The 26854-nt window shown below is 41.9% G+C and overlaps 1 protein-coding gene across 3 annotated transcripts; it reads right to left on the bottom strand.

Annotated features, from left to right (window-relative positions):
• Positions 1-5341: 5341 nt before the first annotated feature.
• LOC124132954 (stabilizer of axonemal microtubules 2-like) lies at positions 5342-26639 on the bottom strand. 3 transcript variants are annotated; one of them, XM_046497137.2, is made up of 7 exons: positions 26301-26639; positions 20002-20236; positions 18955-19177; positions 17310-17432; positions 10706-10934; positions 10175-10313; positions 5342-9214 (listed from the first exon to the last, which is right to left on the bottom strand). In XM_046497137.2, the coding sequence occupies exons 1-7, from the start codon at positions 26384-26386 to the stop codon at positions 8747-8749; spliced, it is 1503 nt and encodes a 500-aa protein (XP_046353093.2). In that variant the 5' UTR covers positions 26387-26639; the 3' UTR covers positions 5342-8746. The 3 variants fall into 3 exon arrangements, with proteins under 3 accessions (XP_046353093.2, XP_046353092.2, XP_046353094.2); XM_046497136.2 differs by having other exon boundaries at positions 10175-10316; positions 26301-26638; XM_046497138.2 differs by lacking the exon at positions 26301-26639 and adding an exon at positions 21372-21482 and having other exon boundaries at positions 10175-10316.
• Between the last annotated feature and the right edge of the window lie 215 nt (positions 26640-26854).

Genomic DNA, 26854 nt, shown 5'->3' with positions numbered 1-26854 from the left:
AAGAGCTAAAAATGTTTAGGGGAAATATTTATCTCATTTCGCTAAAATTAAACGGTCTATATTTTGTAAGAATAAACTATTGCGCATTGAGCGATTATCTCCTTCAGCTATAGGCGTAGTATATAGCTTTATCGCGCACCTACCTTGCAATGCTGTACATCGTATCTTATTCAAGCTGTTTCAATGGAGTGAGTGATTATCTCCCTTCCCCGAACAACTCTATTGCGCACTACCTTTGCAATGTATCGCATGTTATTCAGGCAGCCCTCGAGAAAGGTTCCCGGGAGGATATAGGTGTCAAGCCTGTCACGCGCACTCAATCTTTCAACTACACATTGCTATTGCAACATATTGTTCAACACGATTAAATACCAAGATTTTCGAAACTATCGTAAACCTGTCGCAGATCGTTCAGAGTTACGATACCTATCGTAACTCTGACAAGGAACTCATTTGTGTTAGAGATTGAAAAAGCGAGGTGCTGACGTCACGGGGATTTCCCAGCTGCTGACAATAACAACAACATAGATAAGTGACACGGAATTCATGATCACATTGTCAGGTCACATTGTTTAACATGCACATATTTGAGTGAAATTCTGTACAATCCTACATATGTCCTACATGTAGACGTGTTGTTCTTATGATAAAAGATGCCATGACTAACCGAACACAAAAAGCATTCGTGTGCCATGCAATAGCATTTTTTAAAGCCAAAAAATGTTATAATCAATAAGTATAGCGTTACCACACTTTAGCTATTAGAATGGAAATAATGTGCCAAAAGATAGTTCACAATTTTCCCTTCAAATGGTCCTCTCGTGACCGCGCAGAACTTTATGATACAAACACATCGCGTACAAAGTCAAGGACGAAAGTAAGGGACGTTATTCTAAATGACAATGACGAGACCTTTGATCGAACAGCATATGCGTTCAGCATTTAACATGCGTGTTCAAGTCTGATGTTAAGTGATGTATACTGTATATGTTTGTGTTTATGTCAAAAGTCAAGTTTATATTAGTGTTAACACCAACATTATACGTGGAAACACTCAAAACAAAAATTGTTCAGGAAGCTGCGCACCCACAAGCAAGATTTTATGACAATCTAAGCTTGTTAAGTTTGTTTTGTTATTTATGTATCCAATATATTTCACGAATTAACCAAGGACTTAAATACAATATCAAGCTATAAGTATTTAGATGATGAAATTATTTTTTATCTATATAGATCCATAATTCTTTTCAAAATTTATAAGTGACACTAATTTTCGTTCGCAAAATGAGATAATTTCGGAATTGTCAAGTTATGTTGTCTCATGGAACACGCCACAAGTTAACGTAAACATACATATAATGTAGTCATTTTCTATCCTTTTAAATTAAGTAGAGCTAATAAACTGATTTGTCCGATTTCATTTAAATCTGACTAAGGAGCGAAATACTTTGTAATGTGTCAAATCTATTCCAGAACGTAGTTCAATGATGTTTGGCTTGTCTGACAGCATTGCTGAGGATCATTTACTAGTATTTGTCCGTTGACCCTAAACGTGACAACGATTTTATTGTTTGAATGGTCTCAAGTATATCTATATATTTTTTAAACATAAAACGGGAAGATGTAGACTTAAATATTAAAAACACCAAAATATTTTTAAACCGGTTTATTGAATGCAAAGATTATTGTGTTGAAAATGTGTATTTTATATTGATCAGTATATTTCATTCAATAAACTTTTTTTTCTGCGAACATATATTGGAATTTGCAAACTATGCTACATTTTGACGAGAACCAGAACGAGCATGGGAACCCATTTTTTATTTGATTTGTCGATACGAAAATCTGTGCTTAACTTTTACTGTCAAAATTTCAGTAAATTGTTATATTTACTTGAATACATCTATATGCCGTTAATCAATGTTTTTTAAAGAATGCAATTGTTCAACAAACAGTTTTTAATCATTTTTTTTTCAAATATTTGTCTTTCAAGATGATATAGATAACATAGGTATTGAATTTAAAACGAAACAAATTACAATTACTTTTGCAAGAAAAATATTAGATATTGAAAACAAATATTTGATCACATGTATTTCCTTGTTAAGTCAATAAATACTACACTGTATAGTTAAAATTCAGTTATTAAAACCACCCGTCCCACACGATTTTAGATGTAAAAACTTATGCGAAACCTTTATGGTTATTTTTACATATGTAGATTGATATAATTTTATCAAATGCGAAAATAAAGACTAAAGCATTGACACAAATGCGATCCAGAAAATATAACAGCGGAACTCTGCGCTTTATGAAAACTGTACCATTGAGCAAGGTGTCCCGGGCGAGTACAAAGGGAAACCACTCTCAGAAAGAGTTTGAACTAAGATTAGCTCCCCCTGAGTTATCAATGAGGTCACGGTCATTACTGTAGCCTGCCGACACCTTCCCTTTTTATCCCTCCCAAATTATCGAAAAGGTATGTTGTTTCACACTTCTTCTGCATGGACTCGGATAGAAATATATTGTAAGCTATCGACTCCACAGTTATGTGGATCGCCTTCGCGATTGAGAAAATTTTTGACGCGAAATCCATGATGCGTTCTTTTTGTTTTTGAAGTGTCAATTTGAATCACTCAGTTTTACCAAATGAAATGTCAATGTTTGAACGTAAAGCAGACTTATTGTTTGGCAAAATATCTATGGAAAAGTATGCCGCCATCTTGGATGAAGATAAAATAAACTTACGACAGGTATAGGGCTATCTTAGATTTACGACAAACTTAAGATATCTGAGGGCTACGATAGTTTCGAAAATAGGCTACGATAGCCTACGATTTCCTTACGATAACTTTACGATAATCTTAGGGCTAAGATTGTTTCAAAATCTAGGCCCAGGCTTCTATAAAGTATGACTTTGTTCAATAAACAACACATGTTAAACAACGGGGTTGTATGAGAAATTTGTAATTAGTTGTCCTCATAATCACATGTATGGCGCTTGCTGTGCATAGTTTAGCACAGTATTGTTTCAAATAGTTCACCGTTTGTAATGTATGATTCATACCGTTTCATTCGGCGGTTTACGGTTCTGCGTGGTTTATTGCTTTGACAGTTTTTTTTAACTCCCGGCAGAGATGATACACCCGTATATGTTCTTTGCTTCTGGATACATGGGAAATCAACAGGTTGGTCTGTAGTTTGCCATTATTTACTGTTGCATGATATCTTCACGATGTTTGGGTTGAACATAGTAACATTCTTCTAAACATACCTCAAATCTAAACCGGAAGCAATCACAACACAAACCCAGTTAACCAAACGGAACTGTACACAAGAGTGAGTGAGGGAGTTGGGTTTAACGCCATTTTGAATAGTATTCCGTGTCAGCTTGATGTGGGAGGAAAGTGCTAAGTGATGCAGGTCTTAGACGTTCACTACTTTGGTGAAGCCAACGAGCAAGGGTTTTGTGCTGACAACAAAATCAGGGCGAACCGGGATTCAAACACACTGTCATAGGTTTCTGGCGTGCCCAAGGGAGATAACTCTGCATAGCGAATTGCAGCGCCTTCGTCGACTGGGCCAACCGTACACAACTGTAAGAAACTATCATACAACAAAGATGTTTTAGATGAGATAAATATTGCGGAACATTCCTTGAAGAAACAGTGACAATATTACACTATCACAAACTACAAAATACATGCACAATAAACGACAATTAAAAAACACAGGTACATTCAACATACAAAGGAGGTACATTATAACGATTTTATTTCAAAACAAGTGTATCATAACATATAGAAACAATATGAGAAACAATATGAGAATTGAGCAAAACTATGGCAATGTTGTCCATACAAGGAATTTGTTTGTCATTGTTGACATGATAACATATCTTGGAAGATGTTTCTGGATAACTGTTGGTAAAATTATTAAGAACTGTTCCTTTTAACAGAGTGTACCAAATTCTCAAATGCTCTGCAGCAATCTCTAGTGAATTCAGCTAATTGTTAACGCGAATTTGCCCATGCCTTTTGGCCTGTAAAGTCGTAGCAGGTGTGTTTATGTCACTGACAGTGAATGGGTTGTGTTTGCCGCCGCTTTTAACAGTATTCCAGTTCTATCACGTCGTGGCAGGTGGGAAAGCAAACCCACACGCACGCACACGTGCACGCACCCACACCCACACGCACGCACCCACACACACAAGCTTGCCGTAAAAAACGAAAAGCTTGTCGTAAGAGACGACCAACGGCATCGGGCGTTTCTTATTCCCCAAATGCAGCACCAGGCCATGGATTCTTTCTCTAATGTCACAGGGATGTTCGCTTGGTAATACATGCACCTTCGTGTGTGTTATTTTTTGGCTCTGATTGTCGGTGGGTTTCGGTAGTGAAACATGAAACTTTGAATTCCATCAGATGATTTGTCTGTCTGTTTGTTTGTTTGTTTGTTTGTTATTTAACGCCGCACATTCCAGCTACATGACGGCGGTCTGAAAATAATCGATTTTGGGTCGGGAAATCCAACCGATCCCGTTAGTCGCCTCCTACGACAAGCATGGGTTGCCAAAGACCAATTCTAACCCGGATCTTCGCGAGGGTCATCGGTGATCTCCGTCTCGCGAGGATCCCGTGTCCCAGAAAATCGTCACCACTCGCATCTTTCCGTAACCGATAACAAGCTTTTCTCCGAATGTCCACACGTACCTCGTTTGTTGGTTGGTTGGTTGGTTGGTTGGTTAGTTCATTCAGCTATATTCCAGCTATAAGATGGTGGTCTGTTAATAATTGAGTCTGGACCAGACAATCCAGTGATTGATATCATGAGCATCGATCCACGCAACTGGGATACGATGACATGCATCAACCATGTCAGCGATCCTGACCACCCGATCTTGTCAGTCGCCTCTTAAAACGAGCATAGTCGCCTTTTACGACAAGCATGGTTTGCTCAAGGCCTATACTAACCCGGATCTGAAATGAAAATATATAGTGTCCCTGTTGACAATATTACATCACTGCAGGGGACACCAGAAAGGGGCCTTACGTTTACCACTTCGGTGAAACTCACGAGCACGGGTATGGTGCTGACAAACCTAGAAACATAATCGGGGCGAACCGGGATTCAAAACCCACAATCATATGTTTCTGGCGTGCCCAAGGGACGCAACTCTGCACAGCGAATCCCGGCGCCTTAGACGACTGGGCCACCCGTGCCCCCGTGAAATAAGAATACTATGACTTGTACAATGTTTAAGCATTAAAACTATGACAGGTTTGCATGTACCTACATACATACAGTCACTGGTTATCCTAACAAATGCACAATGAAAAAATTAAACCCAAACACCTTTATTTCAAACAAAATAACAACAACGTTTGAAAAACAGTTTGTACAATAATCACTTCTGAGACAGTGCGATTTGCACACATTACGTCATATATATTTATTTTGTAAAAAAAGATTGGTACAAAATGGCGAAGACACAGCAAAACACAAAAATGATAACAAAATGATATATAGCAAATACTTTTGCATGCAAAAAATTGAAAAGCATTTCTGAGTTATTAATAATGTGATACTAGCAAACAGAAATAAAATATTGATTTGGAGTACTAAATGTATATAGTGTTACCTTTATATTTTTTAAACGTGGATAAGTCTTTTCAGAATAACTTATAAAAATGTTCAGTGGCAACGAAATACTGACCTGGTTGTATTACAAATTTAAAAATATACGAGCACCACACATAACCATTACAGATGAAGAACACAACAACATGATTGAAAACACATGCGACTTGAAACTGGAAAGCATATGAAAAGTGCCATCCCTATTATAAACTGAGTTTAATAAACACGACAGACGTTTATTCATATCAACATGTTATTCACACTTGCGATGACGTTGTAAAGCTGTTTCGTTTAACATTGTTGTTTGTTGTTTAACGTCATACTCAGCAATATTCCAGTCTGTAAAAAATCTAGTCTGGACCAGATAATCCAGTGACTAATATCATGAGCATCGATCAACGCAATTGGGATACGATGACATGCATCAATCAATTCAGCGAGTCTGCGTTTAACATTCGAAAGTGTCTGTTATGAATGGACTAAAAAGGAATAAGAGTGGTTCACGTGAAGTCTAAAATACACAAATTAATAAAAACTTGTCGAAAACGAAATTGAAAAACTACAACTTTAGGAGAGGGGCTGCTTTTCGTGACAATTTGTTTACCATTTGGAAACAACAACTCCGAACTCAGTATCGAAAATATGTCACAACCCATGTTGTCATCACTTCGGTGAAACCCAAGAGCACGTTTATGGTGCTGACAAATCTAGAAACATAATCGGGGCGAACCAAGATTCGAACCCACAATCATAGGTTTCTGGCGTGCCCAAGGGACGCAACTCTGCACAGCGAATCGCGGCTCTTAGACGACTGGGCCACCCGTGCCCCCTTACTGGAACTTACCGCTACACACAGATGGGATGAGGAGAGTTGTGACCACAATGAACATGAATGGGGGATATTTTCAAAGCATACTGCTCCATTTTTTATAGAGATAATCAAATAGTATAAATATCCCTAACAAATGTTGAGTGGTATATTCCAGGGTTTATGGAAATACATTGGCATAACAGGTGTACGTGTTCGATTTTACGGTATGCTTGAGTGAGTTTCGTGGGTTGAGGGCGGTTAAAGTGTTCGCTCGTCACGCCTAAAACCCAGGTTCGAATCCCGACATGTGTACAATGTGTTAAGCCCATTTCTGGTGTCCCCCGCCGTGATATTGGTGGAATATTGCTAAAAGCGGCGTAAAACCACACTCACTCACTCGTGGGTTGAACAAATGAATACGACCGCGACTGAAGCCTTGGACAAAGAAACAGTCACCGTTTGAGTGCTGCTGTGAGCGAAACAGTAGCGTGCAAGTGGTTATCACGTGTGTATACTGCGCACGTGCCCTGCGTGCAAATGAAGACTGTATGTGCAGTTATTGAGATCGCACGTGGCATGCTTTCGTGCCCACGTTTCTCAAACGCGTCACTACCATAAGTTTGATGGTAAGTGAGTATTGCTCGTGATGTGATGACTTTTAAATGCACATTCAAAATGAGAATTCAATTACGGTTTATGACGGTTTTATAAATGAGACGTGGACGGCTAAAACGAAAAAAAAATCGTAGATATGCTTACACAATAAAAATAACAAACTGTCAGGCGAATACAGACCACAAATGTCAATGATATGAAAATGTAATTATAAAGTTAAATATATACAACGACAAAGCGGGCGATTGTGTCTATTTAAACACATCTAAATTGAGACTTTGGGCCAGTAAGAGGTCGTTGTTTAATCACGTGTGCTTCACGTGGTAGAAAATACTTATGTCCGACTAATATACCGTCACTCGTGTTCTGTATATCACAAAGTTAAGAATCGATATATGAGCGAACGAAATAAAAGGTTACGTCAACATAATCTCACACAGGAATATATCAATGCAAATTAAATCACAAAAATTATCACAGATTTGATCAGTAGAAGTAACAAGGCAAAAATCAGCTTGAGCATGCTTTGGCATTCGAAACAGAGAAACTGGCAAGTATTCTCAACCCTGTCCTCATAGATATAATCACCGACGCAAATTCGGAGGCTTTACCCTGAAAAATTACATACGTTAAGCAACGTCCCATGGCAGTAAGAAAATAATAGTCCGGCCAATGGATCCGTGCTCACTCGATGTTTCATTCTCAGCTCCCGGGGATGTATACAACCGGAGCTGCATGTGAGGCGTTACAAAGCTAACACTCACATTACCATCTCATTCTACCGGGTACCCAGTCACTGCTGAGTGAATATTTTGTAACCTGTATTGGAAATCTGAATAATACTTTAAACCACAAAGCGATGAGCGCTACGGCTGTCGTAAGAATGTTGAAATATGGGAGTTACGATCGCCTGAGCGCTAAGGCGGTCCTAGCGTTGAGGTCGCTTTGTGTAGCCGGTCCTTAGGACAGGATAACGTCTTGAGGGAGCGTCGCCCCAATTATGTTCTAGGTTAATCAGCACCATCCCCGTGCTCGTGGGTTTCACCAAAGTAGTAAACGTCTGACACCTGCAACACTTCGTGCTTTACTCCGAAATCAAGCTGACACGCCGTGATATAACTGCAATACTGTTCAAAGCGGCGTTAAACCCAACTTTGGTTAACGCCGCATTTAACAGTGTTTCAGTTATATCACAGCATTTCAGTTTGATGTGGGAGGAAAGCCGGAAGTCATGTGAATTTTGACGGGTTTTTTGTAACCCATGAGCACGTGTTTGATCAGCGCAAACCTTGGATTCGAACCCAAGATAATATGATACTAGCAGTGACGTCATTCTGAATCAGTATTGTTTTCAAGCCGAGATGGAAGCCACACATGACTAAAATCACAGATATGCTCTGACATTGTGTAATAATCTCAAAGTAAAACGACACAAAAACGTCAATAAACAAACTCGCCAAACCTGTATCCGGTTATAAATCTTAATCGTATTGGCGTGTTTCTACGCGCATGCTGTCACACAATTTATTTACTAGTATCAATTAATTAATCTCCGACACGTATTGATGAAGAGGTTATCGGATTAAAAACGTCACGATAAGCCATATCGGGATTAGGTTTAATTGGATTAGCGAAGTCTCGAAACATAATATACAAAAATAATCTCAATTTCGTGACAAGTTACTTTGCAAACACTAACGAATTCGCCGCTTCATGATTTTCAACTGCCACGTTTCGTCTCTTGAGTTCCTGTTGTAGAAGATATGCCTGCGCCTTGCATAACGGCATCCTCTTCGGCTGGAATGTCTCACTGTAGGCGGTGGAATAGTCCATTGAATGCTTCGTCTGCGGCTGCGTGGCCTTGGCTACTCCATCCGGTTTGAAGCTCTGAACAGGGTCGGCGTATTTGGGGACGTATGTGGATTTGGTGACACTTTCCCCCTCAAATCTGACAACAGGGGCGATGTAGGGTCGGTTCTCGTGGAAGTCGCCGTATCTGACTCTGGGTGCCACGCCCCAGTCTCTGAAGAACTCCTTGTTACTGGTTCTACCGTCAAACTTGATATCTGGCGATGTGTGGAGCTTGGTTACTGGGGCCACTGCTTTGGGTGCCATGTTTTGAGATACGTCAATTGGTCGGAAATCCCTCTGTGAATGATGACAAGTATCAATGTTAGGACAAAGATTTGAAACCACGGTCTGCATACCCTAACACAACAATGGAACAATTCACCAGCCCTTCAAACACGACCCGTGAAGATCCGGGGTAGAAAAGGCCTTCAGCAACCCATGCTTGCCGTAAAAGGCGACTATGCTTGTCATAAGAGGCGACTAACGGGATCGGGTGGTCAGGCTCGCTGACTTGGTTGATGCATGTCATCGTATCCCATTTGCGTGGATCGATGCTCATGATATCAATCACTGGATTGTCTGGTCGAGACTCGATTATTTACAGACCGCCGTCATAAAGCTGGAATATTGCTGAGTGCGGCGATAAACAACAAACAAACAAACAAAACCCTTCACATTTACAAGCAGCCACACACACGCACGCGGGGAAAACGAAGTACCATGTATTGATAGGGATTGAAAGGCGACTAAATTGATCGGGTATCGACTTGTAAAAGAGAAGAAATTGATTTGTATCCGGTAGGGAGTGTAGATTGGAAATGATCCCCAGTTACCTCTGCTATGCTTAATTGATCGGTGGCTTGTTTGATCGCAACGCTTAACATAGTATTGCTCATTGGTTTGGTGCAGACATGATTATTTACAGGCCACCGTTATACAACAGACTGTCGCACTACCGTGTACAATAAACCCCGTGAAGATCCGGGGTAGAATAGGTCTTCAGCAACCCATGCTTGCCGTAACAGGCGACTATGCTTGTTGTAAGAGGCGACTAACGGGATCGGGTGGTCAGGTTCGCAGGTTGATGCATGTCATCGCATCCCAATTGCGTGGATCGATGCGCATGATGTAAATCACGGGCCCATCTGGTCCAGACGCGATTATTTACAGACCGCCGCCATGTAGCTTGAATATTACTGAGTGCGGCGTTAAACAAAAACAAATAAAACAAATAGTGTAATAAAGACATCATCTCACCCTCTGCGAACTCTCCGCCTCGAACTTCATGGCGGAGGGGACGTATGTTTCATCGTCCTTCTTGCAGGTGATGGGAGCTGGATGCTGGACCACGTCGTGGCCTTTGAACGTTGACCTTTGCTCTGTCTGAAAATTCCTCCTGCTAAAGGAAATAAATTGGAGTAAGTGAGTGATTAGTGTATCGGCGATTTGAACAGTATTTCAGTTCCATCACCGCGAGGAAACTCCAAAGTAATACAGGTCCTGAATGGTGCTGTCAAATCAATTACGTATATTATAATCAGGGAGAATCTGTGACTAAATTCTTCGATCATATGATCCTGGCACGCCAAGGGGACGCAACCCTGTCGAATTTGACGGATGGCCATTGGCAACCGACCAGTTTAATAAGGCTTTGCTGTCACCGATATATTCAGGTCCAGTGCTGTAGCAAGTCGGCAGGGCAGTTCCCCCCCCCTGTTAAAAAAAGTCAACTTCGGCCTTGAGGTCAGTCATCTCATTTTTTTTCTCTCAACCATCAGGTCGACTCACCTGTTATCAAATCGCAGGTCGATGGTAGCGGGAGCCGGCTCGGCTGGTTTCGGCGGAAGCGGTTGCCCAGACATGTAGCCGGGGAAGTCCCGTTTAGACTGCGACTCCCCGTTAAACCGCTCCCTGCGATGAAGCGGTAGGTCGGGCTTGTTTGTGATCGGCTTGACTCGGTGATCTCCGGTTATGTTCTGAAATGTCCTGTTGTGAGTTGTGTCGAATGACATGTCGCCTGCAACAGAGACATATGTTGAATTTTTATGACGTCATAATGGATTTAATATTATTACAATTTAATGAAATACAGTCAAACACTGTTGAGTCGAAGTTAAATACTTCGAGTTTTCCAAGGTTCGACACAACTGAAATTGATGAATAAAGGAGGCATACGCATGGGCCAAGCTGATACTTCGAGACAGGCGTCAGTTCGACATATCCAAGTTCGACACAACGGCGTTTAACTGTACAACAACAAAGATATCTGTGGAAATCATTTTATACATAATGTATATTCATTAACAATCACTCCATTCGATTCGATCCACTGGACATCTCGACTGCTAGTGTTAAACATCTATATTGGTTCTTATCACGTGACTATCACTTGACAACCTGGCAGCGCCCGTGATCCAAGCGTGGAAGTTTGTATATCTTTTCCTTTTACTCTACATCAAAGCACGTACCTATTTTCTGTTATGAATACACAGGTATGTTATCGTCCGTCATGTTATCTAAACGACGGATCTGGGAGTACTCGGATCCTATAATGTCAGCTACAGTTGAACAGGGGATATTCAAAATACACTTTGCACGACATTGAGTGCGAGTGACATTTATGTGTTTGGCTGTTTGTTGTTTAATGCCGCACTCAGCAATATTCCAGTTATATGACGGCGGTCTGTAAATAATCGAGTCTGTACCAGACAATCCAGTGATTGACATCATGGTCAAACTGTATATCATGTATATACCGTTGACACTAACCTCAGAAACAACCACGCACACTGTATATCACGTGTGTTCCGTTGACACTAACCTCAGAAACAACCACGCACACTGTATATCACGTGTATTCCGTTGACACCTCAGAAACAACCACGCACACTGTATATCACGTGTGTTCCGTTGACACCTCAGAAACAACCACGCACACTGTATATCACGTGTGTTCCGTTGACACTAACCTCAGAAACAACCACGCACACTGTATATCATGTGTATTCCGTTGACACCTCAGAAACAACCACGCACACTGTATATCACGTGTGTTCCGTTGACACCTCAGAAACAACCACGCACACTGTATATCACGTGTATTCCGTTGACACTTACCTCAGAAACAACCACGCACACTGTATATCACGTGTATTCCGTTGACACCTCAGAAACAACCACGCACACTGTATATCACGTGTGTTCCGTTGACACCTCAGAAACAACCACGCACACTGTATATCACGTGTATTCCGTTGACACCTCAGAAACAACCACGCACACTGTATATCACGTGTATTCCGTTGACACTTACCTCAGAAACAACCACGCACACTGTATATCACGTGTATTCCGTTGACACCTCAGAAACAACCACGCACACTGTATATCACGTGTGTTCCGTTGACACCTCAGAAACAACCACGCACACTGTATATCGCGTGTATTCCGTTGACACTAACCTCAGAAACAACCACGCACACTGTATATCACGTGTATTCCGTTGACACTTACCACAGAAACAACCACGCACACTGTATATCACGTGTGTTCCGTTGACACCTCAGAAACAACCACGCACACTGTATATCACGTGTGTTCCGTTGACACCTCAGAAACAACCACGCACACTGTATATCGCGTGTATTCCGTTGACACTAACCTCAGAAACAACCACGCACACTGTATATCACGTGTATTCCGTTGACACTTACCTCAGAAACAACCACGCACACTGTATATCACGTGTATTCCGTTGACACCTCAGAAACAACCACGCACACTGTATATCACGTGTATTCCGTTGACACCTCAGAAACAACCACGCACACTGTATATCACGTGTATTCCGTTGACACTAACCTCAGAAACAACCACGCACACTGTATATCACGTGTGTTCCGTTGACACCTCAGAAACAACCACGCACACTGTATATCACGTGTATTCCGTTGACACTAACCTCAGAAACAACCACGCACACTGTATATCACGTGTATTCCGTTGACACCTCAGAAACAACCACGCACACTGTATATCACGTGTATTCCGTTGACACTAACCTCAGAAACAACCACGCACACTGTATATCACGTGTGTTCCGTTGACACCTCAGAAACAACCACGCACACTGTATATCACGTGTATTCCGTTGACACCTCAGAAACAACCACGCACACTGTATATCACGTGTGTTCCGTTGACACCTCAGAAACAACCACGCACACTGTATATCGCGTGTATTCCGTTGACACCTCAGAAACAACCACGCACACTGTATATCACGTGTGTTCCGTTGACACTTACCTCAGAAACAACCACGCACACTGTATATCACGTGTGTTCCGTTGACACTAACCTCAGAAACAACCACGCACACTGTATATCACGTGTATTCCGTTGACACTAACCTCAGAAACAACCACGCACACTGTATATCACGTGTGTTCCGTTGACACCTCAGAAACAACCACGCACACTGTATATCGCGTGTATTCCGTTGACACTAACCTCAGAAACAACCACGCACACTGTATATCACGTATATTCCGTTGACACTAACCTCAGAAACAACCACGCACACTGTATATCACGTGTGTTCCGTTGACACCTCAGAAACAACCACGCACACTGTATATCGCGTGTATTCCGTTGACACTAACCTCAGAAACAACCACGCACACTGTATATCACGTGTGTTCCGTTGACACCTCAGAAACAACCACGCACACTGTATATCGCGTGTATTCCGTTGACACTAACCTCAGAAACAACCACGCACACTGTATATCACGTGTATTCCGTTGACACTTACCTCAGAAACAACCACGCACACTGTATATCACGTGTGTTCCGTTGACACTAACCTCAGAAACAACCACGCACACTGTATATCACGTGTATTCCGTTGACACTAACCTCAGAAACAACCACGCACACTGTATATCGCGTGTATTCCATTGACACTTACCTCAGAAACAACCACGCACACTGTATATCACGTGTGTTCCGTTGACACTTACCTCAGAAACAACCACGCACACTGTATATCACGTGTATTCCGTTGACACTAACCTCAGAAACAACCACGCACACTGTATATCGCGTGTATTCCATTGACACTTACCTCAGAAACAACCACGCACTCTGTATATCACGTGTGTTCCGTTGACACTAACCTCAGAAACAACCACGCACACTTTATATCGCGTGTGTTCCGTTGACACTAACCTCAGAAACAACCACGCACACTGTATATCACGTGTATTCCGTTGACACTTACCTCAGAAACAACCACGCACTCTGTATATCACGTGTCCCGTTGACACTAACCTCAGAAACAACCACGCACACTGTATATCACTTGTTCCGTTGACACTAACCTCAGAAACAACCATGCACACTGTATATCACGTGTATTCCGTTGACACCTCAGAAACAACCACGCACACTGTATATCACGTGTATTCCGTTGACACTTACCTCAGAAACAACCACGCACACTGTATATCACGTGTATTCCGTTGACACTTACCTCAGAAACAACCACGCACACTGTATATCACGTGTATTCCGTTGACACTTACCTCAGAAACAACCACGCACACTGTATATCACGTGTATTCCGTTGACACTAACCTCAGAAACAACCACGCACACTGTATATCACGTGTATTCCGTTGACACTTACCTCAGAAACAACCACGCACACTGTATATCACGTGTATTCCGTTGACACTTACCTCAGAAACAACCACGCACACTGTATATCGCGTGTATTCCGTTGACACTAACCTCAGAAACAACCACGCACACTGTATATCGCGTGTATTCCGTTGACACTAACCTCAGAAACAACCACGCACACTGTATATCGCGTGTATTCCATTGACACTTACCTCAGAAACAACCACGCACACTTTATATCGCGTGTTCCGTTGACACTAACCTCAGAAAACACGCACACTGTATATCGCGTGTATTCCGTTGACACTAACCTCAGAAACAACCACGCACACTGTATATCACGTGTTCCGTTGCCACTTACCTCAGAAACAACCACGCACACTGTGTATGGCGTGTATTCCGTTGACACTAACCTCAGAAACAACCACGCACACTGTATATCACGTGTTCCGTTGCCACTTACCTCAGAAACAACCACGCACACTGTATATCGCGTGTTCCGTTAACACTAACCTCAGAAACAACCACGCACACTGTATATCGTGTATTCCGTTGACACTTACCTCAGAAACAACCACGCACACTGTATATCACGTGTCCCGTTGACACTAACCTCAGAAACAACCACGCACACTGTATATCACGTGTCCCGTTGACACTAACCTCAGAAACAACCACGCACACTGTATATCACGTGTCCCTTTGACAATAACCTCAGAAACAACCACGCACACTGTATATCACGTGTCCTGTTGACACTAACCTCAGAAATAACCACGCACACTGTATATCACGTGTCCCGTTGACACTAACCTCAGAAACAACCACGCACACTGTATATCACGTGTCCCGTTGACACTTACCTCAGAAACAACCACGCACACTGTATATCACGTGTCCCGTTGACAATAACCTCAGAAACAACCACGCACACTGTATATCACGTGTCCCGTTGACACTAACCTCAGAAACAACCACGCACACTGTATATCACGTGTCCCGTTGACACTAACCTCAGAAACAACCACGCACACTGTATATCACGTGTCCCGTTGACACTAACCTCATAAACAACCACGCACACTGTATATTACGTGTCCCGTTGACACTAACCTCAGAAACAACCACGCACACTGTATATCACGTGTCCCGTTGACACTAACCTCATAAACAACCACGCACACTGTATATTACGTGACCCGTTGACACTAACCTCAGAAACAACCACGCACACTGTATATCACGTGTCCCGTTGACACTTACCTTAGAAACAACCACGCACACTGTACATCACGTGTGTCCCGTTGACACTTACCTCAGAAACAACCACGCACACTTTATATCACGTGTCCCGTTGACACTTACCTCAGAAACAACCGCACACACTGTATAGCCAATCTCATTAAAATCAGATCTTAGTTCTCGCTACCGCTAAAACTAAGATCTGAGGACATCCCGTTAGGGGTCACGTCAGAACGACCTTTCATCCGACCAATCAGAGCGTCGCTTACCAGATCATGAAAGTGACACTGGGAATGTGATTTCTAATCATGCAACCTCGAAAACTTTAAAACGGGGTATTCCGAACGATAGTTACGGGTTGAACGACTGAATCCATACAATCTGGACCATACATTTGCTATTCCAGAATGTTCTTTTTTCGGGTTTCAAATTTTTAATCGAGAATTTGTCAAAATATGTTTCGAAGCGTAGTCGCCAATTTGAAATTAGTGCCGTAAAGCACGAGAAAGCTGCCTTCTGATTGGCTAATGTCGACTTCTTGTCATTCCTTTCATTGGTCAGTCATTGGTCGCGCAAGGTCGGTCTAACGTGACCCGTAATGGGATGTCCTCAGATCTTTGTTTAGCGATAGCCAGAACTAAGATCTGATTTTAATGAGATTGACTGCATATGGCGTAGGGGTGACTATTGAGGCATTTTTGACTATTGCGATACTATTGCGATAGTTAAAACAACTTTTGCGATACTATTGCGATAGTGGCCCTACTATTGCGATACTATTGCGATAGTTTTCACTTGCAATTATAGCAGGCTTTAGAAGCATATATTTCAGCATTGTGACTGACACCATCAACATAATTATAACTTTCTGATACTATTTGTAAAGAAAACAAGAAATGAGAAGAAAACAAGTCCAAATTGACCTCTCAAAAACATTTTAATACAAACTTTCACTTCATGTTACTGGTAAAGTCTGAAAAGTTACTGCAGTGTTTTAGAACCAATGTGAATGAATGTGATTGAATGACTAGTATTTGACTATACAAACTGTCAAACTCTTTAATTGTCACATTGGCATTCACTGAATGACTAAATGCGATTCAACATATCAATTAGGAATCAAAGTTGACAAAAACTGACATGTGGCGTCCGCCATCTTGTCAATGTTGCCTAGCGACGAATAGCTAAGGGACGTAACTCTAAATCAAGCAGACAAAGTAGTGCAATCCAAACGAAAGCACGACAGAGGTTAGATGATCATAGGAGTTGTTTCTATGTTTTTTTAAGAAAGTAAATGTACCAAACAAATTAACTATCGAAACTATCGATAGTTAGACAAACTATCGCCAATAGTATCAATTTTTTCAAGTTGCAATCGATAGTGTACTATCGTGAGACAAGCAATCGCAATCAATCGATAGTTCGATGTATCGTTACACCACTAATATGGCGTATGAACACTAACCTTCAATCTTGATGTTGGTGATGCCAGGTTTGATCTGCTCGGCGGCAGGGGCAAACCTCCCCACGAAAGAGTTCCTGGTTGTACTCTCGGGCAGGTGATCCTTCTCGGGGAACAAGATAGATCCTGGGGAGGCAAGGATATATATCATCCAAAACTGACTTCCACGTGTGACACGCGTCAAGTGATATGTCCTAGGAGATATCGCTACAATTAATTACATTACCATACATTGCAAGCCATTGTGATGGCATCGTTACCATGACGTCCAAATCACTGACATCACTAATCTCTCTGCCATTGAAACTGATTCGGTCTACGTGTTAAACTCATGACACTGGTTATCACTGTTTACAAACAGAAAAAAAGTACATAATCGAGACTGGGTCAGACAAACCCAAGATTAATATTATGACCCACGTGGTGGCCAAATCGTCTAAGGGCCGCGATTCGCTATGCAAAGTTGCGTCCCTTGGGCACGCCAGAAACCTATGATTGTGGGTTCGAATCCCGGTTCTCCCCGATTATGTTTCAAGGTTTGTCAGCACCATACCCGTGCTTGTGGGTTTCACCGAAGTGGTAAACGTCTGATACCTGCATCACTTCGGGCTTTCCTCCCACATTAAGCTGACACGCCGCGATATAACTTGAATACTGTTCAAAGCGGCGTTAAACCCAAATCACTCACTCACTCTTTGCCACTGAAACTGGTTCGTTCTACGTGTTAAACTCATGACACTGGTTATCACTGTATAAAAAAAACGGAAAAAAGACATAATCGAGAGTGGGTCAGACAACAAACGGAAAAAAGTACATAATCGAGAGTGGGTCAGACAAATCCAAGATTGGTATTATGAGAAACGTCACGTGTTGTCGGGGAACGGTGACACCAGTCACAAAAATCGTGACCATTTCAAGGGTGATAATTAGCGCTTATTACTGGCGCATTGATAAAATAATTACAATCATTTCAAGTGAGGTAAATCCGTAGGGACGTTTAAAGAAATTGGGTCAAGTTGAGGTCACTCATGCACGTGAGTGACAAGCATAATCGCCTTTTATGACAAGCATGGGTTGCTGAAGACCTATTCTACCCAGGATCTTCACGGGTCCCCTTACCTACTGAACTCGTTCGATTCGGTACTCTGGTAAGCAGCCTCACAGAGAAGTCATCGTTAAAGCTGATTAGGTTCATTTATTGACTGAATCATGAATAAAAAAAAATTCATGAACACAATTAACAAGCTATTGCACCTGGACTTTGTAAATTATTGGTCAATCAGAGGTTATCAAATCACGTACATGCAGTTTACTGTCCCCGATTAACCAATGTTCATGAATGACTCTCCTTCTGTAAGACGCCACAATTCGCTCTGTGGCGTAGCGTTCCTTGAGCACACAAGAAACCCATGATCATGGGTTCGAATCCCGGTTCACTCCTAATATGTTTCTAGGTTTGTCAGCACCATACCCGTGTTCGTTGGTTTCACCAAAGTGGTAAACGTCTGAGACCTGCACCACTTTAGGCGTTCCTCCCACAGTAAGCTAACAGCCGTGATGTAATAGGAATATTGTTCAAAGCGGCATAAGACCCAACTCACTCTCACTCAATCACTGACACAGAATGATATAACGTATATGATCTAACCGGCAAAGCTGGGCAGCTCCCCGAAAGGCACACTTGGCTGGGGCACCCAGTGCTTGTAGTGTTGTTGGTTGGTAGTTGAACTCTCAAACTTAGCAGACGACATTTTCAACTTGTCTCTCTTCGGGTAGATCCGTATTTCCGGTTCCGCTTGTTTGGGAATGAAGTCCTTCTGGTATGACGTCGTAGCGTCCAGCGGGATGTCGAGACGCTCATACTTGTCCTCCTGTAGAAATACAACCACGTCACCTAGATTCTAGACGTATAGTTTTGTTTGTTTGTTTGTTGTTGAACGCCGCACTCAGCAATATTCCAGCTATATGACGGCGGTCTGTAAATAATCGAGTCTGGACCAGACAATCCAGTGATTAATATCATGAGCATCGACCCACGCAATTGGGATCGATGACATACATCAACCAAGTCAGCGAGCCTGACCACCCGATCCCGTTAGTCGCCTTTTACGACAAGCATAGTCACCTTTTACGGCAAGCATGGGTTGCTGAAGACCTATTCTACCCCGGAATCTTCACGGGTCCTAGACGTATAGGGGCACAGGTGGCCCAGTCGTCTGAAGCAAGAGCGATTTTGCTATGCAGAATGGCGTCCCTGGCGTCTCTAGGGCGTGTCACCTGTGCTCATGGGTTTAACCAAAGTGGTAAACGTCTGACACCTGCATGACTTCGGGCTTTCTTCCAACATCAAGCAGACACGCCTTCACATGACACGGCGTGAAACCCAACTCACTCACCCATTCGCTTCAGTATACAAAAGCTGCTTTTCTAAAGGCGTTGATTTTTGTATTGATTTGTTAAAAGAAGAATAAAGTCCGGAAATGAAATCAACCTAATAAATACTTTTAAAAATAGCTTCGGGAATGTTTTAGATATTTTAAAATATAATATTTACAGATCTATAAATATGAACATTTTAATCGCCTTTAACTCTTTGTTTGTATTTTGAGTTTCTTCTGGTCAATCGTTTACGTTCTGCATACATGACAACTTCTCCCCTGATTATTGCTTGTAATTTTAAAACACATGTACCCACCTGAACAATAGGCTTCACCCTCTCAACATTGGTCGGACGTCTGAACTCGAATCGCTGGTTCGTCTCAAAGAACATAGGCTTGCCGACATTTTCCGGTGGGGGGCTAGGAGGGGGGCGCTTGGAAGAGCGGGGTCGGGGATGTTGCACTGCCTGGAACGTTGCTTGGTAGTCCGACATTGGAAACTTGTCCCGGCGTCGGGTCGTTTTTGTGAGTTGTCCCATCCTCTTGTGGCGACTGCAGGAAAAATATATGATTTTTTTAGCCATTTACCTCAAAGCTCCATTGGTTCGTCACGACAATAATCCGTGAGGATACGGGGTAGAATAGGTCTTCAGCAACCCATGATTGCAATAGGCGACTATGCTTGTCGTAAGAGGCGACTAACGGGATCGGATTGTCAGTCTCGCTGACTTGGTTGATGCATGACATCGTATCCCAATTGCGTTGATCGATGCTCATGATGTCAATCACTGGATTGTCTGGTCCAGTATCGATTATTTTTCAGACCGCCGTCATACAACTGGAATATTGCTGAGTGCGGCGTTAAACAACAAACAAACAAACAAACGTTACGACAATATCATACACATTTGAAACAATCAGAGTGAGTGAGATGTGTTTTACGCCGCATTAAACGGTACTTCAGATAATTCACGGCGTGTCAGCTAAAATCGTATTCGTCTTCATTATTAAAGACATTGTTACATCAGTTTTCACAACATTTTAGCTGACACGTGCAGCAGAGTTGCCTCCCGTTTGTTGCCAGGATCCCGATCCTTCGTTTTTCATAACCATACCCGTGGGGGGTGGGGGGTCACCAAAGTGGCAAACAGGTAAGCATTACTTACTGCGGGCTTTACTCCAATATGAAGTGGGGCGGTCGGGTAGCCTAGTGGTTAAAGCGTTCGCTCGTCACGCCGAAGACCCGGGTTCAATTCCCGACATGGATACAATGTGTGAAGCCCATTTGTGGTGTCACCCGCCGTGATATTGCTGGAATATTGCTAAAAGTGGCGTAAAACCATACTCACTCACCCCAATATGAAGTTGTCACGCCGCGCTATAACTGAAGTGCTGTTCAGAGCGACGTTAAAACGAACTCACTCACTCACTCAGTAGTGTTGTTATTTTCAGTATCCCTATTGCATGTTACATATGCACGGGGTGATTCCAGAATGGTAGGAAATGATATTCAGCAACCAATGCTTGTCGTCAGAGGCGACAAACGGCGACTTTTACCGATCGTGTTTGTTTCATGATGAATCTGCGAAGCTACCTTACTGCTTATCCTTCTAGTTTTGATGAATGTTTGTGTCGTCGCTATCTGACTGACAGTCGCAAGAGGGATGTGAAATATGAACTCACTCACTCTATGAGAACACGACCAACGTGAACTACCGTCTTCCTATCCAGTTACTTCGCGGAAACGGATCTGTATGGCCGTGAAACATGTCTCCGTCGAGAGCCGAACTGGCCATAGCAACCCAACGAGATAATCCCCTCCTTATGTGCTAAAGCACTAATCTCCAAGTATAATCTCACATCCAAACCTCCAAACATTGCTTTCAATAGCTATGTAATCCTAATAGACGAAAATCAATCCCTCCAATTGCCCCGGTTAAAAAAGAAAACCCGTCAAATTCACAAGCACGCATGCCAACAATAAAATGTACATTTTTTTCAACCATTTTCGACGTTGTGATTTTCTGGATAAATTACCTTTGAGATCGCTCCGACCTCGTCGATACTGTAACACGCGAGTCAAAATCCCGAGGGGTCAGAAACGTTTTGGTTGGTAGGTAACGCACAATGGGCGCTCCGGGGACGGTGCTTATCTCATTACAGATAAGCCTAGGCGTGTTGTGGCATATAGCTATAAACTTATTTTGTGATCAAGTAACATTATTCAATCGACACACATTACCTTGAATGGCCGTGGGTTAGACATGGGGCAGCTGTATGAAAGTTGGGATTAGGTTTCAGTTTCCGGGCTACACTGGGCAACAACAATGCACATTTCAAAGCAAATAGCCTCGGTTATGTGAACATGCATGCATTCAGATAAGGCGAACACTGATATGGCGGTTCAGGTGAAAGGTTGCAAGATCTGGGCGTCGTAGGTCCTGTGTTAGAGGTGATTAATTCACTATGCGTATTGAATGTATTTTTATTGAGAGTGTATACCCAACAGTACGTACCTTTATCAGAACGGTTAATGTACTGTTATTGTTACCGTGCCGTGTCAGTACTGATATGAATAACGGTGCTTTACAGTTTGAATAGCCTGGTTATTGTAGAGGTAGTGTGGGGGTTTGGTCTGTTTGATGTTTAACGCCGTACTCAACATTCAGAGGTGGGGAGGGGGTCAAAGGATCCGGACCCCCACCCCCCTTTTGAAAACCAAATGTTGTATGTTGCAGTCAGTAAAATTATCTGACAGAGGATTTTAATATTTTTGACCCCTCCCTTTTAAAAAAAATGATGGATCCGTCCTTATTCAGCAATATTCCAGCGATATGCTAAATGCCTCTCAAAGAAGTTATATGAAGGCGGTCTGTAAATAATCCGTAAGAGGCGACTAACGGGATCGGGTGGTCAGGCTCGCTAAATTGGTTGATGCATGTCATCGATCCCAATTGCGTGGATCGATGCTCATGATGTCAATCACTGGATTGTCTGGTCCAGAGTCGATTATTTACAGACCGCCGTCATATAGCTGGAATATTGCTGAGTGCGGCGTTAAACAACAAACTCACTCACACTTTAAATAATCAAGTCTGGACCATACAATCCAGTGATTGAATCTGGTACTAGAAGAGGTAGAGTCTCAAAAAACATATCACAGATTTTTTTGATTTTTAATATAAAAATTTATTCAGTATATCACAGATTTTCATTTAGAACCAAACTAGTAAGGCGGTCTGGGCAGGCACTCTTTCCACCATACCACGGAGGCGGTGACAAAAAACGAAGGAATCTTTTAAATGCCATTCCAAAAAAACCACGATCCACGAGTCAACTGCACTCGGTTTATTGAGAAGGTGCGGGTATACGACCCCCGATAGAGTCAATATACATATGATTGCAAGGAGACGAAATAGACCTCTTGTCAGTGATGTATAATATAATATATTGACTATGAAAGGAAGCACTGTAAATAAAATACATGTATTTATCTTGATGTTGTGAACCTAGTGATTACGCCTCAACTTGACTATACATCAAACGTAGACACACGATACCGGCAATCAAACCCCCAATACACTGTACAAACACACCCACAGAGCGCCACGGAATCGATTGCACGTCACGACGAATTGATTTAAAATAAATGTTTTTATTTCATGCCGTGCAGGGGTCGTATCAACAGTTCAATAGATGTTTTTCTATATTGATTTATGAAAAGCAATACAATATGTATTTAGAAAGCAAATAATTGAATGACATCGATATGCTTGATGACTCACTCAGATTTAATCCTTACGACAGATTTAACAACATCGGCATATTGAACTTGTCATGCGATCTCATGTTACTGTCGGGCAAAGAATGTAAACACCCAAGTTTGATGGTGGCTTAAAATGAAGCAAACAATAACCGGTTTTTCCATGGCGATGTATTTGATACGGATATTATAGTTATGTTTTGGACATGAAGTTTGCAGCGTTTCGGCGACTGTTTTCATCCAAGTCACCTGCAGATAACGTTTGATAAACCACGCGAACATTGGCATGGTGGTGTCAAACCAATAAGATCGGATTGAAACCCAAGATCAGCGGATCCTGGTACGACAGGGGGACGTTACTCTGAAAAGTCAATTACAGCGTCTTAGATCACAAAAGGCAATCTGTGTTGCTCTAGATCCAAACAGTGGTTGATTTTGTGGAGATAAATTTCATACCTGATACTAAATCAGCTATTTCTGTAGTTTTATTTATTTATTATTATTATTTATTTATTTATTTTGTTTACTCCGTACTCAGCAGTATTCCAGCTATGTGACGGCGGTCTGTAAAGAATCGAGTCTCGACCAGAAAATCCATTGATTAATATCATGAGCATCGATCCACGTAATTGGGTTCGATGTTATGCATCAACCAAGTCAGCGAGCCTGATCACCCGATCCCGTTAGTCGCCTCTTACGACAAGCATAGTCGCCTTTTACGGCAAGCATGGGTTGCTGAAGACCTATTCTACCCCGGATCTTCACGGGTCCCCATGTGTGTGGACACAGGGTGTGAAGGCATTATCGGTGTGCGCATTCGCTTTCTCGACATGGGTACGATGCATTCGTGACCAACTCGTGTTATTCCGGGACAAGCCGAATTACGGAAAGGGGCGAGAGGTGACGAATGGGGTACGATGTTGCTAACCCCGTTAGCCCGGACATTCTAGGGTTATTTTTAAGGTTTACGGATTTTTAAACCGAAAATTCAGATAGGTAGGTAAAAAAAAAATCAAATAAAAAATCCGACTTCAAATATTTTTGTTTAATTACCTTAAATGTTAAGTAGATATGGAAGAAAGCAGACCCGGAAGTTTTAAAGATAAATTTTCAACAGGTTTTAATTATAGTATTTTAATTAATATATTTATATTGATAGCGACAGTAAATTAGTTGTTGATTTAACTTTGTGCTTTTTCTGGTCGGCGGAACAATAAAAAAAACACTGCTTTTCATTTTTATTTTTTCACATTTAATTGTTTTTAAGTCGGTTTAAGAATAACCTATCCTTACGCGAGTCCCTCGTCTCGCTAGTGCTGGACTATTGTAAAAAGCGGCGTAAGCTGTATAATGCCACTCAAATATCTTTCGCTCAGCCTAAGTAGTTGCGCCAAGCCGGGTTCATGACCGCCCCTCCGACATGTATACAAAACTTGAAGGAATGTGTATATAAATATACACACGTTTACTGTACTAAGGTTAACGTTCCTTCGTCTCGGGCTATTAAACAATTCCCCTAATTTATCACCAATAAACCTCACAGGCAATAAAACAGTTCACGGGAGCCAACAGATAATAAAACATTTTTATCGGCAATAGTTGTTTGTTGGTAGATTGAATGCCTAAGAAACGTGATTTTGACGTTGTGTTATATTACTGTTTGTTTGTTGTTTATCGCCGCACTCAGCATGGGTTGCTGAAGACCTATTCTGCCCCGGATCTTCACGGGTGTGTTATATTACTGGTGAAAATGTTTGGAAATATAGTATGGTTATTTGAGAGATTCTTTGAGTTAGAGCTACGCGTTTTGTAACTCGGGCGAATATCAACAATAGTTTATGATGAATGGGGGTTAAATATTAATCATATTCAAGATTATTCAAGTGTATGGCTGTTTTGCGCACCGCAGTCAGAAAGATTCCATTGAGGGCGTCTTGCAGGGTTAAGTAATAATTCAGAGTTAATCCACCACACCAAACCCCATCCCGCTGAAAAAACATATTTTTAATAGCTTACTAAGGTCGAACAGTTATTTAGGAGACCGTAGATGAGAAAATACAAATTCACATACATATCGGGTAGACATACTTTTCTGACTCCTTTGCAGGAGAATTCATAATGAAATATTTTATTAAAGTTTTAAAATGAACATCAACACGTCAAAAAGGAACCTTCCACAAAGCGAACTTCGCGTAGTTCGAGGCATTCGACATTCAGAAGTGCCGATAGGAATACACCTGAACCATATACTTACTTCGTCTTAAACGATTTAAAAGTAAATTGGATTCGACGTAAAAAAATAACAATGTTTCACTGTGTGATATGATGTGATGTGAAATGATCTTCCTCCGTCTCTTCACCTGCCCGACATTGTCAACAAGCAACTTTAAAATTGGTAAGTCTAACCTATTGTTCATTGAGATGCTTCAGGAGGTTTAGCATTGACTGTCACCCCACAGTGTGTGTGTGTGTGTGCGTGTGTGTGTGGTGTGTGTGTGTGTGTGTATGTGTGGTGTGTGTGTGTATGTGTGTGTCTGTGCGTGTGTGTGTGTGTGTGTGTGTGTGGTGTGTATGTGTGTGTCTGTGCGTGTGTGTGTGCGTGTGTGTGTGGTGTGTGTGTGTGTGGTGTGTGTGTGTATGTGTGTGTGTGGTGTGTGTGTGTGTGTGTGCAATATCACGACGGGGGACACCAGAAATGGGCTTCACACATTGTACCCATGTCGGGAATCGAACCCGGGTCTTCGGCCTGACGAGCGAACGCTTTAACCACTAGGCTACCCGACCACCCCTTCGAATATTTAAAAGACATTATCAACAAGAACATAAAATAATAAAACTTTAACAGATACACACCCACAATCGCAAAGGTCAGCAACGTTGACATTCTCCGGGAAATCTTCAACGTAAGTATCCATAGCACACGGTTTGCTCCCAGACATGTTGTCGTTGATAAAACAGTCACGTTTTAGCTTTTGAATTGCAGGATATTGCAGAGTCGAAAGCAATCGATGCTACGGGTTTTAGATTGAACTGGCTTTCAATTTATATTCTTCTACTCTAACAATAAACTGCGAATTGTTAAAATCTCAAAGGTATATAAATCTCGACACATTTTCTGTCAACAAAATCCTTTCAGGCATGTTCTTTCAATGGCCCGTCAAAACACAAAACCGGGCACCCGCTCAAAAGTGTTCCTAGCAACGCCTTGTTTGACAACGGCTGTTCCGTTAACCTCCCCCCGATTCTTTCCTTTTCTTTGAGCTCTGCTTTTCATATGATTTGGGATAGTTTATTTCATTTTATCAAAGGATGACAATTACATAATGTTATACTTTATGAAGGTTTTAATAACTTAATGTACTGGAACGGTGTTATTAAATAACTTACAAATGTGTACGCTTACAACA

This window comes from Haliotis rufescens, unplaced genomic scaffold (genome assembly GCF_023055435.1).
Source record: "Haliotis rufescens isolate VD_foot unplaced genomic scaffold, xgHalRufe1.0.p SCAF_18, whole genome shotgun sequence".
Classification (NCBI taxonomy): domain Eukaryota; kingdom Metazoa; phylum Mollusca; class Gastropoda; order Lepetellida; family Haliotidae; genus Haliotis; species Haliotis rufescens.
The sequence above is the reverse complement of the archived record's forward strand: the minus strand, read 5'-3'. Positions and strand labels throughout refer to the sequence as shown.

Excerpts from the sequence above, each read along its gene's own strand:
- LOC124132954 (XM_046497136.2), bottom strand. The coding sequence starts at position 26,386 with ATGTCTGGGAGCAAACCGTGTGCTATGGATACTTACGTTGAAGATTTC. Across the intron at positions 20,237-26,300 it reads GCTGACCTTTGCGATTGTGG|TCGCCACAAGAGGATGGGAC; the intron begins GTGTGTATCTGT and ends TTTTTCCTGCAG. Across the intron at positions 10,935-17,309 it reads CACCAACATCAAGATTGAAG|GCGACATGTCATTCGACACA; the intron begins GTTAGTGTTCAT and ends TCTCTGTTGCAG.